This window comes from Vulpes lagopus, chromosome 14, assembly GCF_018345385.1.
Source record: "Vulpes lagopus strain Blue_001 chromosome 14, ASM1834538v1, whole genome shotgun sequence".
NCBI classification, from domain to species: Eukaryota; Metazoa; Chordata; class Mammalia; order Carnivora; family Canidae; genus Vulpes; species Vulpes lagopus.
In genome coordinates, this window is record NC_054837.1 from 25,543,527 (window position 1) to 25,559,306 (window position 15,780).

Sequence of the window (15,780 nt, forward strand, 5' to 3'; positions counted from 1 at the left end):
CTCACGCCCAGCCCCCCCGCCCGTACCCCGGGCCACACGCAACCTCCCGCCAGCTTTGGGAACCACCGCCGCCCCCTGCAGACTGCAGCGCTGCACGTGTTTCCCCGGGCGCGGCCCAACAGCCCGCGCCTGCGCAGAAGGCAAGCGCTCAGGCCCGCCCCTTGGGGGGTGTGGCTTCCTAGGGTCGCTCCGGTTAGGCCACGCCTGCTTCCGGAGGGAGCGTGCTGACGTCCGGAGCACGTGATCTTGTTCCGGCTCGCCAAAGATGGCGGCGCCCAGGGCGGGAGCGTGAAAGTTGCTGGTGGAAGCCGCCGCCGGTCCGCGCTGGAATCGAAGCAGCAGGGACCGTGCGCCATGTCGCGACTGATCGTTAAAAACCTCCCGAATGGGGTGAGTGCAGAGCGCGGAATCTGGGATCGGGGCCGGCCAGGAGCTGGGGACTAGGAAAGAGATGGCTGGAGAGAATTGAGGGGCTTTGGCCCTTGGGAGGATTCCGGGCGCAGTCGAAACCCAAGAGGGGCAGGGTTCTCGGCAAATCCTTATTTGACGGTCGGGAGAGCGGGTAGTGGCCGCTCAAGGCGCCCGGAAGTACCTGGCTCCCATCGCGACAACTCTTTGGGGGGCCCCCGTGCCCCGCGTGTGCTGAATGGGATGAGAGACCTTCCGGACTCCTCAGGAGCGTCTCTCGTGGGGGGCAGTGACGACACGAAGCTGTTTCTGCCTTATCGTGGTTTTTAACTTTTCTCTCTTGTGGGAGACCTATGACGGGATCTTAAGGATTCAAACAGTACCCCCAAAAAGAGTGCAAGCCCTACGGTAGTGTACGAAATGAGAAGCGAAGCCTTCCTCCGTGCTAGCCCCGGGCTGCCCTCGGTCGGTCTCCAGGGGTACCCATCTTCAGTGACCTGCTTTTAGGACTCCTCCTCGGTACCCCTCCAGGTCTCAGCAGTGTGCTTTCTCCTCGGTTTCTTGCTCCGTTTACCCCCAATGAGTGCTGACCCTCCCCCATGAAAGATGAGGAGCCCGATCATCTATTCTTTCAGTCTACTGTATTACTGTTTTTAATTCTTCCATTATTTACCCCCAAAGAGTAGACTTTCAGAATACATTATGATCCACCCGTCTGCTTTAGGCAGTGTCTCTTGATGCCTCGCTTTGATGGATGAGGATTTTAGCATGGCTACCCTCTTCTTCCCCTTCACTTCCATCTCATTGGGCTTCCTCCCTCATTGGAATGACTCTCTTACCATTGTGCGTCTTGTCTGGTGAATGAAAGAATTAATTAAGAAAAAAAAAAAAAAGACAGTAGTAGCAGCTACCATATGAGAGCCTACTATGTGCCAGGCGCTGTACCAGTTGCTTTCTGTAAAGTAACCCAAGTAATCCTCAGCAAAACCCTACAAAGTAGGTTCCGTTTTATTTATTTAAAGATTTTACTTATTTATTCATGAGAGACGCACAGAGAGAGGCAGAGACACAGGCAGAGGGAGAGGCAGGCTCCACACAGGGAGCCCGACGTGGGACTCAGTCCCAAGACCCAGGATCACACCCTTGGCCGAAGGCAGCACCAGCCCGCTGAGCCACCTGGGCTGCCCCCAGTAGGTTCCATTTTAATGATGAAGAACCTGAGCAACAGCAAGGGAAAGTGACTTGCCTAAGGTCACACACAACTGGTAATTCGTAGAGCAGGGATTCATTGAATTGAACAGTCTATGTCTAGAATTTGCATTTCCGACCCCTACACCCTACTGTCTCTCTTGTCATGGTAGCATGCACTCTTTCTTAACTCTTTTCCGATGTGTATTTAGCAGTAAGTACTCATTATATTGCTGACATTGTAGACAGTGGGGGATAAGACTCAATCCCCACCTATATGGCATTTACAGTCTAGCAGAGGACACCAGATCACTATGATGTAAGGAGCAGGGATGGAAGCATGACCCAGTGCTGTGTGAGCACAGAGGGCTTGGTCACCTGACCCACCCAAGGAGTCCAGGAGAGGCTTCCTGGGGGAGCTGATCGAACTGAGAATGAAGAGAAGGTAGCCCGGGTCTGCTGGGAAGATTTCATATGGGGAGACAACTCATAAAGCCTCAGAGGTGAGAAGCAGGGAAGGTTGCAAGGCATTTGACAAGAGATAGTGCTCAAGGGGTCAGTCAAGATAGATCATGGAGAATCTCACATTTTACCTTAGCTGCTTATTCTTGAGCCTTTGGCATTAGGAAGTCACCAAGAGGTTCTTGACGGAGGAATAATGGGGTCAGATTTGAGTCTGGGGGCTCCCAAGTAATGGGGAAGATGAATTCACTGCCTTTTATGTATCTGAGCTGAGTCACAGATCTTGATTCTGTAGACCTTGGGTAGATCATTCATCCTGTATGAGCTTCATTTTCTCCTCTGTAAAATGCGGATAATAATTCCAGACTCATAGGGAGATACAAAGTTTTAATGAGCAGAGTTTACTAAGAACATGCCTCAGAAAATGTGTTTTCCCTTCCTACTAGGCTGCCAAGGTCTCTAGTTTCTTGAATCTTAGACTTTATTTTAGCTACTTGTGGGGTTCTTGGTGTCCACACTGCTACCCACACACAGATCTCCCAGAAACTGTTTGGAAGACTCACCGAATTGAGGAATAAGGCTGAAGTGAGGATGGGGGGATGCCAGGGGCCAATTTCCATAATGTTGGGTCCCTTGATTGAATAATAATAATAACGTTAATAAATTAGTTTTCTAGTGCTACTGTAAGAAATTACCTCAAACTTAGTGGTTTGAACAATAAACATTTATTATCTTACAGTTTAGGAGGGGAGAAATCCTAAAATGAAGGTGTTGGCAGGGCTGCCTTCATTTTGGAGACCCTGGGGAGAATCTGTTTCCTTGCCTTTTTTCAGCTTCTCGATGCTGCCTGTGCTTCTTGATTTTTGGCCATATTCTGAATGGTCAAAGCCAACAGCGAGGCATCTTGCAGTCTCTTTCGTTCTGTCTTTTAAAGTTTGTATTTATTTATTTGAGGAGAGAACATGAATGGGGGTGGGGGGGAGAGAGAGAGAGAGAAGCAGACTTGTTGCTGAGCAGGGAGCTGGACATGTGGCTCAATCCCAGGACCCTGAGATCGGGACCTGAGCCGAAGGCAGAGGCTTAACTGACAGCTCCCAGGTGTCCCCTTGCAGTCTCTTTCCGTCTTCAACATCACATTGCCTTTTCCAGTCCTGACCCTCCTGCCTCTCTTGCATAATGGGACATGGACGTTGGATCCGCCAGGATAATCCAGGATAACTTCCCCATCTCTAGATCCTTAACAAAATCACATTTGTGAAATCACTTTGGCCATGTACAGTCACATGCTCACAGGTCCCAGGGATTAGGACATGGACGTCTCTCAGGGTACTTCGCTATTCCCTCTACCACAGTGAGCAAACAAGTATAACTTACCACATTCGTTCATTTGTGCATTTATTCTGACATCATCAGGTATTGGCTCTGGGGCAGCCACGGTGCTGGCCTCCTTACATCATGGGTCTCTTTATCCTCTGAACAGCCCATACCATAGGATGATTTCATTGCAGCCATTGGTGAAGTAAGCCAGGCAGTGTCTGAGCCAGAGCTGGAGCCAGCCCCGCTGCAGAGCACACTGTGCCCCAGCCTTGTCTGACTTTGCCTTCAGGGAATCTCAGGGCCCTGGGTCTCCTTCCTGCCCCCTTGGCTCTGAGAACTCCTTGCTCCTCCCTCACTGCACCCCTTCTATTGTAGATGAAGGAGGACCGTTTCAGGCAGCTGTTTGCCTCCTTTGGCACATTGACAGACTGCAGCCTGAAGTTCACCAAAGATGGCAAGTTCCGTAAGTTTGGCTTCATTGGCTTCAAGTCAGAGGAAGAGGCCCGGTCGGCACTGAACCATTTCAACAGGAGTTTTATCGACACTTCCCGGATCACGGTGAGTCAGTCTTTGCCCACTGTGACAGGGAAGCACCAGGGACTTCTGGGGAACAAAGGAAGCCTGTGGCCTGGCTGAGGAGGTGTCAGGAGAGCTTCCTGGAGAAGGAAGTCCCATCCCTGTCGCTCATGTACATTTCTTTTTATTATTTTTTAATTTTTTCTCGCTCATGTACATTTAATGACTTGGTAAAACATCCGTAACGCTTCGTTGAGAAGAGAAAACCAGATGTTAGACAAGTATGTATCACGTGATCCCATTCACACAGAACCACATTTCTTAATTTATACGTGTGTGAAACACAGAAAGAGCCATGCAGAAGGATTTTTACCAAAACATTAATTTCTCTGTTTGGGTAATAGGAATTGGGGTAAAAACATTTTTTTTTCCCCACTTTCCTTTTACTTGTCTGTTGATTTGGGTTTTGTACTTTGGGCTCTTGTCATTGCTACAGAAACAGCAGAACTCTTTTGAAAGTCTAGAAAGGGGAGTGGCCAGAAGTGCAGCCCCTTTGGGGGGGAGGAGCGTTTTGAGGGAACATACCAGCTCAGGCTTGACCTCGAGCACTTCCAGGCTTCTGAGTTGTCACCCGCCTCTCATTGCCCTGGAGCCCGTTCTCTGGGGCTAGCTGAGCTCCATGGGGGCTAGCTGAGCTCACTCCATGGTAATTATGGTGATTCCGGAAGCTGTTAGCTTAGCCTTGCCTCGTGCCAGACCCTGTGTCAGCCACCCTAGGGGCTAGATGGCTGAGAACTCCCACTCTAGGGCCAGCCTCTCCCCCCCTGCGCGCCTCCCCCCCAGCCATCTCCACTTTGTTACCTTCTCCCAGGGTGCCTGGCTGGGGCAAGTGACTTCACATTTCCCATCTGAGAAGTGGGGAGGGTCTTGGCTGCTCCCTCCTGCTGTTTTGGAGGCTCCATGTATTCCTGCTTGCAGAGGACTCCTGACTGCCTGGTGTGTGGAATTTGTTGCTAAGTGTAGTGACTGTAATGACTTTAGGGACTGGAGGCCAGTGGAGGCCAACAATTGGACAGTTAGGGTTTGAGCTGCGCAGGCTCACCTATACATGGATTTTTTTGTAAATACATTTTCTCTTATGTTTTCCTCAACGTTCTTTTTTCTAGCCTGTTGTAACAATATAGTACATAATACATATGACACACAAAATACAAGTTAATCAATTATTATTGGTAGGGCTTCCAGTCAATAGTAGACTTCTAGTAGTTAGGTTTTGGGGGAGTTGAAAGTTATGTACAGATTTTTAATTCCACAGGGAAGAGGTCAGTGCCCCTAACCCCATGTTGTTCAAGGGTCAATTATAATTTGCTTTAACTGACTCAACTAGTAAACGACAGCTGCCTTTTTCAAAAGCCCAGCTCTGAGGTGCTGAAGGGTAGCACCTGTGCTGGGCTGGTGGCAAGTGTCCTTATCACTCTCTCTCTCCTGTGCAGGTGGAGTTCTGTAAGTCATTTGGGGACCCAACAAAGCCCCGAGCCTGGAGCAAACATGCTCAGAAAACAAGCCAGTCTAAGAATCCTTCAAAAGACAAAGACTTCGTCCCCACAGAACCTAAGAAAGTATGTACGTGGTTACTCCCACTTGCATCCCCCAGGTCAGCAAGGCAGTCACCCCTGTGGGAGGAGGGGGGAAGACAGGGCAGTGGGAACGGGAAGGACCAGAGACTCCCTCGCAGATAGTTCCTCAAAGATACAGATGCAATGAAACGCCGGGACACCTGCACCCCGATGTTTCTAGCAGCAATGTCCACAATAGCCAAACTGTGGAAGGAGCCTCAGTGTCCATCGAAAGATGAATGGATAAAGGAGATGTGGTTTATGTATACAATGGAATATTCCTCAGCCATTAGAAATGACAAATACCCACCATTTGCTTCAACATGGATGGAACTGGAGGGTATTATGATGAGTGCAGTAAGTCAGTCGGAGAAGAACAAACATTATATGTTCTCATTCATTTGGAGAATATAAATAATAGTGAAAGGAAATAGAAGGGAAGGGAGAAGAAATGGGTAGGAAATATCAGAAAGGGAGACAGAACATGAAGACTCCTAACTCTGGGAAACAAACTAGGGGTGGTGGAAGGGGAGGAGGGCGGGGGGTGGGGGTGAATTGGTGACGGGCACTGAAGGGGGCACTTGACGGGATGAGCACTGGGTGTTATTCTGTATGTTGGCAAATTGAACACCAATAAAAATTAAATTTATTAAAAAAAAAAAGATAGTTCCTCAAGATGGCCCCTCCCCAGACAATGTCTTCTGTCCCCCCTCATTGTTCATCTGTAATCCTCCCTGTCTGTGCCTTCTGTTTGCAGGATGACAAGACAAAAAAGGTAGCAAGTGAGCTGGAGAAGGTGAGCGAGTGTGTCCTGTGGACCCAGAGGGGAGGTACCCAGGATGGCACTGGGAGGGCTGTGGCAGGCTCAGATGGAGGGAGGCAGCCTGGCAAGCAGAGACATGCCTCTCGTCTTCCCTTGCCACATCTCTGGGGCTTTTTAGTCTATTTATGTGATGACGAGTGTGCCCAGCTGATCCCAGGGGTCCTCCAGAGGCTGGCAGGAGAAAGGAGCTTGGGGTAGGGGTAGTTAGAGCAGATGCCCTCGCTGAGCCTTCTCTGCCTGGTCTCCCTTCTCCCCACTTCCCCGGTGCCACCAGCTGAAGGAAGACACTGAGTTCCAGGAGTTCCTGTCAGCACACCAGAAGCGGACACAGACAGCCACTTGGGCAAATGACGCCCTGGACATTGAGCCCTTGAAAGGGAAGAGCAAGCCTCCTGCCAGTGACTACCTGAACTTTGACTCCGACTCAGGACAGGAGAGTGACGAGGAGGGGACTGGGGAGGACCCAGAAGGTGAGGGCATCCATGTGCACCCTGTCTGCCTGAGTATGTGCCCCTGTGTGTGTCCTGGCTTGTGGATGTGACCTTGGGCCCTTTGGTGACAGACCCAGGAGATGACGTGAGACACTGTCCTCTGTGGGGGCAATTATTCAACCCAAGATATGCCCTGACCCATCCTGGTTCCAGTCAGTCAGATATTTATTGAGCTCCTGAATGCCAGGTACTACTTTGGGCATTGAGGATGGAGCACAGTGAGCAAAAGACAAAAGAATCCTGCTCTGCATGGAGCTGTCATTCTAGTTGGGGGAGAGAAACAATACAAAATTAAGTCCACTATTTAGGATGATATTTAAAGATGAGCACCATGGAGAGAAAGCAAGAAAGGGGGTAGGAGGGCTCCCGGGGAAGGCCTCTGAGGTGGGGAGGAAGGGGGCCTCTGTCCTGAAAGGGGCTCACAGCATAGTGTGGGGGCAGAGAGAACCTGAGCAGTTGCAGTCCAGAGTAGGAACTGCTCTGGTTGTGGGTCACTTGTAATTTTGCTTGAAGGTGAGAGAAGGGATTTAATGTGAATTTTATGCCTGGTTAAGTTTTTGTGCAAAACTGGGGTCCAGAGGGCTCACTGGGAGTTGGTGGGGTACAGCAGGGGAGAGGCAGGAAGGGGGGCATTGCAGGCCAAGGGGAGAACATGGCCAGGACACACAGGAAAGGGCAGTGCAGGTGTCTGAGGGGGCCCTGCATGGTTTGGGGTGGCTGGAGAGGAGGCGCTGGAGCTGGGGGAGAAGCCAGTTAGCTCACACGTGCCTGGTGAGCATGGGTGTCCTGCAAGCATCTGCAAACCACTGGAAAGTTTTAGGCAAGGAGTGACAATCCTGTCTGTGCTCTCAGAATAATCACATAGGCTGCAGTGGAAAGAGCAGATTGAGGAGGGCAAGTCTGGTGCAGGGCACTAGTGGGGAGCTATGGAGCTCTCTTGACTCATGTGAAATACCAGAACTCCCAGCAGTTTCACCCTGATTAACATTACATATCGGCAGACCCACGGCGGGTGTTCGGTGCGTCATGCCACTCGCGGTGGCTCCGCCATGCTCTCTGCCTTCCAGGCCTCTGCCCTCCCCTGACTGTCACTGACCCCAGCCTCCCTTTTTTGCAGATGAGGATGGCCACAAACCCAGGGCAGCCGTGCACAAGGAGCTGTCCGACATGGATTACCTAAAATCCAAGATGGTGAAGTCCGAGTCGCTGTCATCCTTGGAAGAGGAGAGTGAAGATGAAGCTGTGAGCTGCGGGGGAGAGAGTGGGGCCGAGGAGGAGGCCCCTGGCGCTGCACCCAACCAGCAGGACAGAGGGAAGCCAGTGGCCGGCCCAGAGCAGGGTGCCCCATCTGGGAATGAGATACCAGGGGCAGCCCGAGCTGAGGTGTGTGTGGTGGGATGCACAGTGACTCTTGGGAGGTGGTGGGAGGAGGGGGGACAGCTGTCCTCATCCTCACTCACCTTTCCTGAAGGCAGCTCAGCAGCTCAGCGACCTGCCTTCAGCTCTCAGCCCTGCCCTGTGCTTGCTGTGTGACATCAGGCAAGCGCTTCTCCCCTCTGAGTTTATTTTCTATGTGGACTTGGACAAGCCACCTCCTTTCTGGAGCTGTGGGGTGTTAATGAGCTGCACAAGGGACCTGGGTGTAGGATGCTTTGTGCTTAGTAGCAGGGTAGGCAGGTGTGAGCCACAGTTGACCATAGTAGATGGAATGAATTGAGTACTTAACTATCTGCTGGGCTGTCATTTGTTATGAAATCTTATGACAGCTTTCTGGGGAGTGGGGGATTCTTGTCCCATTTTACAGGGAAGGAAACAGGCCCAGCAAAGGAAAGTGTGCCCAAGGTCACAGCTGGGAAGTATTGGGGTCAGGACTCAGACCAGGCCTGCTGGGCTCTGAAGTCTACATTACAGATGTGGGTGCTGCCTTTGGGGACAGCTATCTTTTCTCCTGCTAGGGCGTCCTCTCCCCTCAGACACGGGGCAGGTCATGTTTGGGTCCCCATCCCCTCACGTCCCTCTTCTCCACCTGGCCCTCTTCAAGGCTCCAGACATCACTGCTCTCTTTTCTCTTTCCTTGGCACCCTCCCTCCTTGATTTTCAGCCCCTTCTCTTTGCCACAACCTGTCCTTATCTCCTAAAAATATGTATTTCAGAGAGGTAGTCGAGTATATGGCGAAGTCAGAGAGCTATGGGTTCAAAATGCCAGCTCCAACACAGAGTAGCCATGGGAGCCAGGGTGAGGTGCTTTGCCTCATGCTGCTGATCCTCATCTAGGATGACAGCATGGCAATGGCCTCCGTGTCCGGTTTCTAAAACCCCTGTGCCTAACCATATGCTGGCATTCAAAATTTCAGAGTTCGGGAAGATACCTCAATGCCTCGTGCAGTGTATGTAGCACCCTCAGCGGGGTCTAGGGCAGCACCCCATGATCAAGCACATGTCTATTTCCACAGCGAAACCAGAAACAACCACTTGTGCTACAATGGGTAAAGGTAGATGTTGGTTGTCTCACATCAACTCAGCAGATTTTGCTGGTCAAGGACTCGAAGTCAGGGCAAGTTTTGTTGCCCAAGGAATTATAGAAAATTTAGATTTTTTTCAGAGCTATTTGGATTTCAGAATTATAAAGACAATCCTGAACCCATACCTCTCCAAGGTGGTTGTGAAGATTTAATAGGCTAGGAGCATTTAGAAAGTGCTTTGGACGAGTGTCTGACAGCTATCTTTTTAGGCCTTAACAGAGTTAAGGCCTAAATCAATGGTAGCAAGTATCACGATACCTCAAAGCTCCATCCGATACACCCTGCCCCTCATAGCCTGAAGCCCCTGTTAACACACTCTTACCTCCACCTCCAGCCATTGCACATCCTTGGCAGGCATAATGCTTGTCAGCATTCCCTGGTTCACGCTGGCAGCAGGTGCCTCACTGAGATATCTGGCTCTGCCTCCTCCTGCATCTGTACCAAGGAACTCACTGTGGCCATTTCTGTTCTTCACCATCATTCAGGCAGACAAACTGGCAAACCAAAAGGAACCGACCACCCCCTACACTGTGAAGCTGCGTGGTGCCCCATTCAATGTCACAGAGGTACGTACCAACAGTGCAAGAAGGGCAAGGCGATCCTGGGAGAATAGGAGGCTCTGCCGCATGGGGGTGGGGTGGGGTTTTAGGATTGTTGAGGACTTGAACTAGAAGGGATTGGAGTCAAAAAGGTGAAGTAAGATCTCAGGTGTTGTCAGGGTCAAGAAACAGGTGGCTCTACAGAGACTGAGAAAGACTGGTCCTATACATGAGGAGCAGAAGATGCTCTCTGGACAATTTCTAGGGGTGCTGGGGTGCTCAGTTGGTTAAGCATCCTGACTCCTTATCAGCTCAGGCCATGATTTGAGTCCTGAGATCAAGCCCCACGTCGGCTCTGTGCTCAGCGTGGAATCTGCTTGGAACTTTCTCCTTCTTTCGCTGCTCTTCTGATCCCCCCGCTCCATGTTCTCTCCATCGCAAAACTAAATATATCTTTAAAAAACTTTTTTTTTTTTTTAAACCTGAGCTGGTAAACACTTAGGGCTTTGTGATCAATATAGTCTCTGTTGCGACTACTCAACGCTGATGTTGTAGCATTGAGGCAGCCCTAGAAGATAGGTAGACCAATAGGCATGGTTGTGTGCCAATAAACTATTGACAAAAACAGGCCATGGGCCACATTTGGTCTGCATATTGTAGTTTGCTGACTCTGGGTTTATACAGCAGAGAACTTTTTAATTTACTTCCTTGTGAAAGTAATAAGTTCAGCCTAGAAAATTTTTTAACAGCTAAATAAAGAGAAGTGAAATTACCTATAACTAAGATGACCATATAAAATGTCTTCCAGCTGAGTTGTGAGAGGAGTGCTGACCAGATAGGGTGCCAGAATGTAGGTCTACTTCCTGCAAGTGTAATCCCTATAGCCTACTTCCTACAAGTGTACTTCCTATAAGCCTACTTCCTACAGGCAAAAGCCCTTACAGGCATACTTCCTGCAGGTTTAATCACTGTCCCAAGCAAAGTGGAGAAAATCCTCCCGCCAACCCACACACCCCCATATCCCACTAAGTGACAACCAATAATAAATTCTGAGTATATCTTCCTAGACATTTTCTTCTTTGTATATAAACACTAACTTTTGTCTTCTAGTTTTAAAAATCATTCCTGTAGGAACTCTTTTGAACCTTTTTTTCCCTCTATTATCACAATATGTTAAAAATATCTTTGAATATTGAATTTTCAGCTACAACATCTCTGTTCATGTTGTGTGTTATTTCTCGCTCTAAGCACATTGTGATATATACTCACCGGGTCCTATAAGGTGGAGCATAAGGCTTGTTTCCAATTTTATGTTAATAATAACGTTAATAATGATTAATAATTCTGCTAATAGTAATGCAGTCAGCATTCCTTGAGACGAGGTGAGAAGATTTTTATTTTTTATTTATTTTTTTCTGTGAAGGTCAGTGCAGATTTTAGGCTTTGGGCACCATTTGGGGTCGGGAGCACGTTTCTTCGTTTCTTCTTTTTTTAAATACCCTTCAAAAATGTAGAAACCATTCTTAGCTCACAGGGTCATACAAAAGCAGGCTATAGGCCGTATTTGACCTGCGGGCCACAGTTTGCCAACCCTTGCTCCAAGTAAATACTTTATGCAAGGGCACACACAAACGTTCTCAAGGCTTTGATACAGAGTGTCAGTTGCCCCCTGGAAGCATTGCTAATTTATACTCCCTTCAGCAGAGTATGAAAGTGCCCACTTCTGCGGATCCTGAGTGTTCATCTTTTGCAATATGACAGGTGTAAATGGTGTCTCATTTTAATTTATATTTTAAATTATTGGTGGCATCGATCATTCTTTCACATTTGTAAATCACATGTACATCTCTGTTTAAAGTGCGTGGCCAGGGACACCTGAGTGACTCAGCAGTTGAGTGTCTGTCTTTGACTCAGAGTGTGATCCCGGGGACCAGGATCAAGTCACGCATGGGGCTCCTGTGGGGAGCCTGCTTCTCCCTCTGCCTGTGTCTCTGCCTCTCTCTGTCTGTGTCTTTCATGAAAAAATAATAAAATCTTAAAAAAAAAGAAAAAAAAAGGTACCTAGCCATATCTTTGTCCTTTTTTCCCTCTTGAAGTGTTCATCTTTTTTGATAGTCTGTATATTTACTAATGTTTAAAAATTAAGCTAATCAGTTAATCCACATAGGCAGCATTTGGGTCACACCAAACTATCCAGTTAGCTGGTAAATTAGAGTCCTTCTGGAAAAAAAGAAATTCACCTAGCCACACTCTTCTGTACGTTGCATCTTCTACTTGATGGTACATCCTGGGGATCTTCCATATTAGGACATTCTTTTTCATGATGCATTATATTCTACTGTTTCAATGTGTTACACTTTAGTTTCAATACCAAACATGCAGAAAATCATGCTTTGTTTTTTTAGAGGTTTTATTTATTTATTTGAGAGAGAGCAAGAGCACGAGCAGAGGAAGGGGCAGAGGGAGAAGCAGGCTCCCTACAGAGTTGTGAGCCTGACGTGGAGCTCGATCCCAGGACCCTGAGATTATGACCCGAGCCGAAGGCACTTAACCAACTGAGCTACCCAGGTGCCCTGAAAATCATGCTTTAATTTAAAAAAAAATAAGTAGATACTAGGTGGCTTTTGCAAAATTAATTCATAAAAAATAGTGACTTTTTCTCTCTCCGTGAACAAAAACAAAATGAAATAGAAGAAAAAGTTTGTATATAAACCAGAAAGAAAACCTACCTTTAGATAGTTTGATGAATATTACATGTGTGTGTGTCTGTGTGTGTAGGGAGGCTTTATAGATACTCTAATAAAAATTTTATAGGTTCTGTATAAAGAAAACTTTAAACACCAGTGAGGAATTTAAAAGAATACTTACATAAAGGGAAAGCTGTACATTTTGAGAATGTAAAAGATGCTAATTCTTCTCTAATTGTGGATAAATGAAGTTCAGTTATAGTTCATTAGGATGGGGGCATGTCCTAGAGCACTGTGGAATATCGTGCAAGAAATAGAGCCTTTCCCTGCAAGGTACTACAGCAATTAATATAGTCTGGTTCAGGCAAAGTCGTGGACAGGTTGATGGAGTAGAATAGAATCCAGATATAAACTATTTTTTATTAGCATTTACATGAGGATTATGGGGAATGTTCCATATCAATGAGAAGGAGAGAGATTTTTTTTTCTTTAGTAATGGGACAACCTGTTAACCTTTTTGAAGAAAGAAAGAAAAAAAAAGATGGCTCTCTGCCTTACCCCTTATAGCAAGATAAACTTCAGATGTATCAAAAGCTTTAAAAAAATAAGACTATAAAAGTTACAAGAGAAAAGCATTGGTGAATTTACTTATAATATTAGACTGAAGCAGGGTTCCCTGAGCCGTTTGCAGAACTTGGCCATAAGGAAAAAAACGGACTGATTGATGACACAACAGTTATAACTTCTATAAGATAGCAAGTGTCATAAAGTTGAAAGACCACAGACATTTGTAACCAAACAGCAGGCAAAATCTGGTTTCTTTACAAATAGATCAATCGATATTGGGACCTGTGACCTGACAGGAAAAGGGACCACAGGTTGGAGGTCTTCTAAGGAAGACAATTCGTATGGCCAGTAAAACTGCTTGAGTTCACTCATAGTTAAAGGTCAAAACTGGAAAATTACATTTTGCAAAAATTTCAAAAGCTCAGTAATACTTTCATGCACTCTTGGCAGAAGTGTGCAGTGCAGCTTTTTGGAGGGCAATTTGGAAGCATCAGTCAAAATTTAGAATTTCCATACATTTGACCTAGCAATTCTAATGCAAGAAATTTGTTCTATAGGTGAATGAACCAAATACACCAAGATTTCAGTACAAGAATATTCACTGCTCTTGTGTTACTGTTGTATTTGTGACTTAACCTTTCAATTTGTGTCATGTCACTTATAAACACAAAAAGCAGTAAACAGCCTTTATACTTCATCACTAGAGAAGTGGCTAACTACTCTAGTAGTTAGAGAATTTGATAATTTGACATTTAAAAAAAATGGAGGTAGGAACAGGAAAAATTCACAGCTTTATTGGACTTCTTCCATTCGTTGTGTAGTTGGTGGGTCTCAGCTGGGGATGGTTGGCCCCCTCTAGAGAAAACTTGGCAATATCTGGAGGGGTTTTTGATGGTTGCAGCTGAGGAGGGGTGCTCCTGGCATCCAGGCGTGGAAAGTAGAGATGTTGCCAAATATCCTACAATACACAGGACAGCCCCTTACCACAGAGTGATCAGGCCCAAAATTTCCATAGTGCCCAGATTAGAAAACTCAAGGTTAACTCAGGTTTAGTTATCTTGAGTTAACTAAAGTGTGGCACATTGGAACAGTACAATATAATGTGCCATGAAAAAGAATGTTCTGATACGGAAGATCCTCAGGATGTTCCATCATACGTACAATGTACAGAAGAGTGTATGGATAGATGAATTTCTTTCCGGAAGAAGATGCACCTTACATCATATGCTGGATTTCTCAGTAGGCACATAAAAATGAGGAAAATATTTTTTTGGGAGAATTTGATAATTTGACATTTAAAAAAAAATGGAGGTAGGAACAGGAAAAATTCACAGCTTTATTGGACTTCTTCCATTCGTTGTGTAGTGCTTGGATTTTTATGGTTGCCTGGATAGTCTAAGCTTCCCCAAAGGACTTACGCCAGTATACAGATGAAAAGGGGCCTCCTACTTTCATTTTTAATAAAAAGCTAATAAGAGTGAACTGGGTGTTGGAATTAGGAATTTTGTTTTCTTATTTGGCATTTGCTAACATCGTATATATCTGTGTGTTTCTGCATATATAAAAAAAGTGTTTAATCACCTTCATGTCCAAAATAGAAAAGTTCAGAAAATCTGAGACCATCTACAACAGCACTTTTTTTTTAATTTCATATATTTTTTATTTAAATTCAATTAGCCAACATAGTACATCGTTAGTTTCAGATGTACTTTTTTTTTTAGTGTGGATTTTTTTTAATTATTTTTTTTAGTATGGATTTTTTTAAAATTATTTTTTTAATTATTTTTTTATTGGAGTTCAATTTGCCAACATATAGCATAACACCCAGGGCTCATCCCATCAAGGGCCCCCCTCACTGCCCGTCACCCAGTCACCCCCACCCCCCGCCCACCTCCCTTTCCACCACTCCTAGTTTGTTTCCCAGAGTTAGGAGTCTCTCATGTTCTACAACAGCACTTTTGATTGCTGTGTCTTACCTTCATGAAGTAACATGGACAAACATTCATGCATTCATGAGAAATGGCAAAAGCAGTTAACCCCAAATATATAAAAAGGTCCTTAGGAAAAAGAGATCAGAACAATGCCTGAAAATGCCAATTGGAACATTACTATTTTATATATAGATCTGTATTTTTCACTCCTCCAACTTTTAGTTCCAAACTCATCTAAGGTAGTTTTATTTCATGTTGAAGAAAAGATTTGTGTTTAGCAGTGAGAGAGAAGCTGAAGGGTGAAACGCTGTGGAGGCCTTTCTGAATTCAGAAACTCGGCCCCTATCTCTTCATTAGGTTGCACTTATATTAGTGAGTTGATAAAAGAGGGAAACTTCTCTTCTTGTAGAAGAACGTTCTAGAATTCCTGGCACCCCTGCGACCAGTGGCCATTCGGATAGTGAGAAATGCTCACGGGAACAAAACAGGTAAGGCCTGGGCTGTTTCGGGTGGGTGTGTGGAGGCAGAGAGCAAGAATGGAAGGTTGGGCAGCTGCCTCAGGGGGGATGTCATATTGGTTCAGGGCCGCTGTCATATTGGTTTTGTGTCCCCTGTTTTGTGAACCCCTGTGGAGGGGTTCAAGCACTTGGGACAAGTGTCTGCCTCTGGCAGTCTCGTATGTAGCTTTCTGCTGCTCCTCTCCTCTACCCCCC

General features: G+C 46.5%; 1 protein-coding gene across 1 annotated transcript in view; it reads left to right on the forward strand.

Moving 5' to 3' along the window:
- The first annotated feature begins 240 nt into the window (after positions 1-240).
- Positions 241-15,780, forward strand: part of RBM19 (RNA binding motif protein 19) — a 122,066-nt gene continuing 106,526 nt past the window's right edge. The window contains exons 1-8 of the mRNA XM_041729239.1: positions 241-390; positions 3,751-3,933; positions 5,385-5,510; positions 6,265-6,303; positions 6,605-6,800; positions 7,939-8,204; positions 9,829-9,909; positions 15,477-15,555. Of these exons, the coding sequence (XP_041585173.1) occupies positions 355-390; positions 3,751-3,933; positions 5,385-5,510; positions 6,265-6,303; positions 6,605-6,800; positions 7,939-8,204; positions 9,829-9,909; positions 15,477-15,555 (1,006 nt within the window). The 5' untranslated portion in view covers positions 241-354. The remainder of the gene's footprint in view (positions 391-3,750; positions 3,934-5,384; positions 5,511-6,264; positions 6,304-6,604; positions 6,801-7,938; positions 8,205-9,828; positions 9,910-15,476; positions 15,556-15,780) is intronic.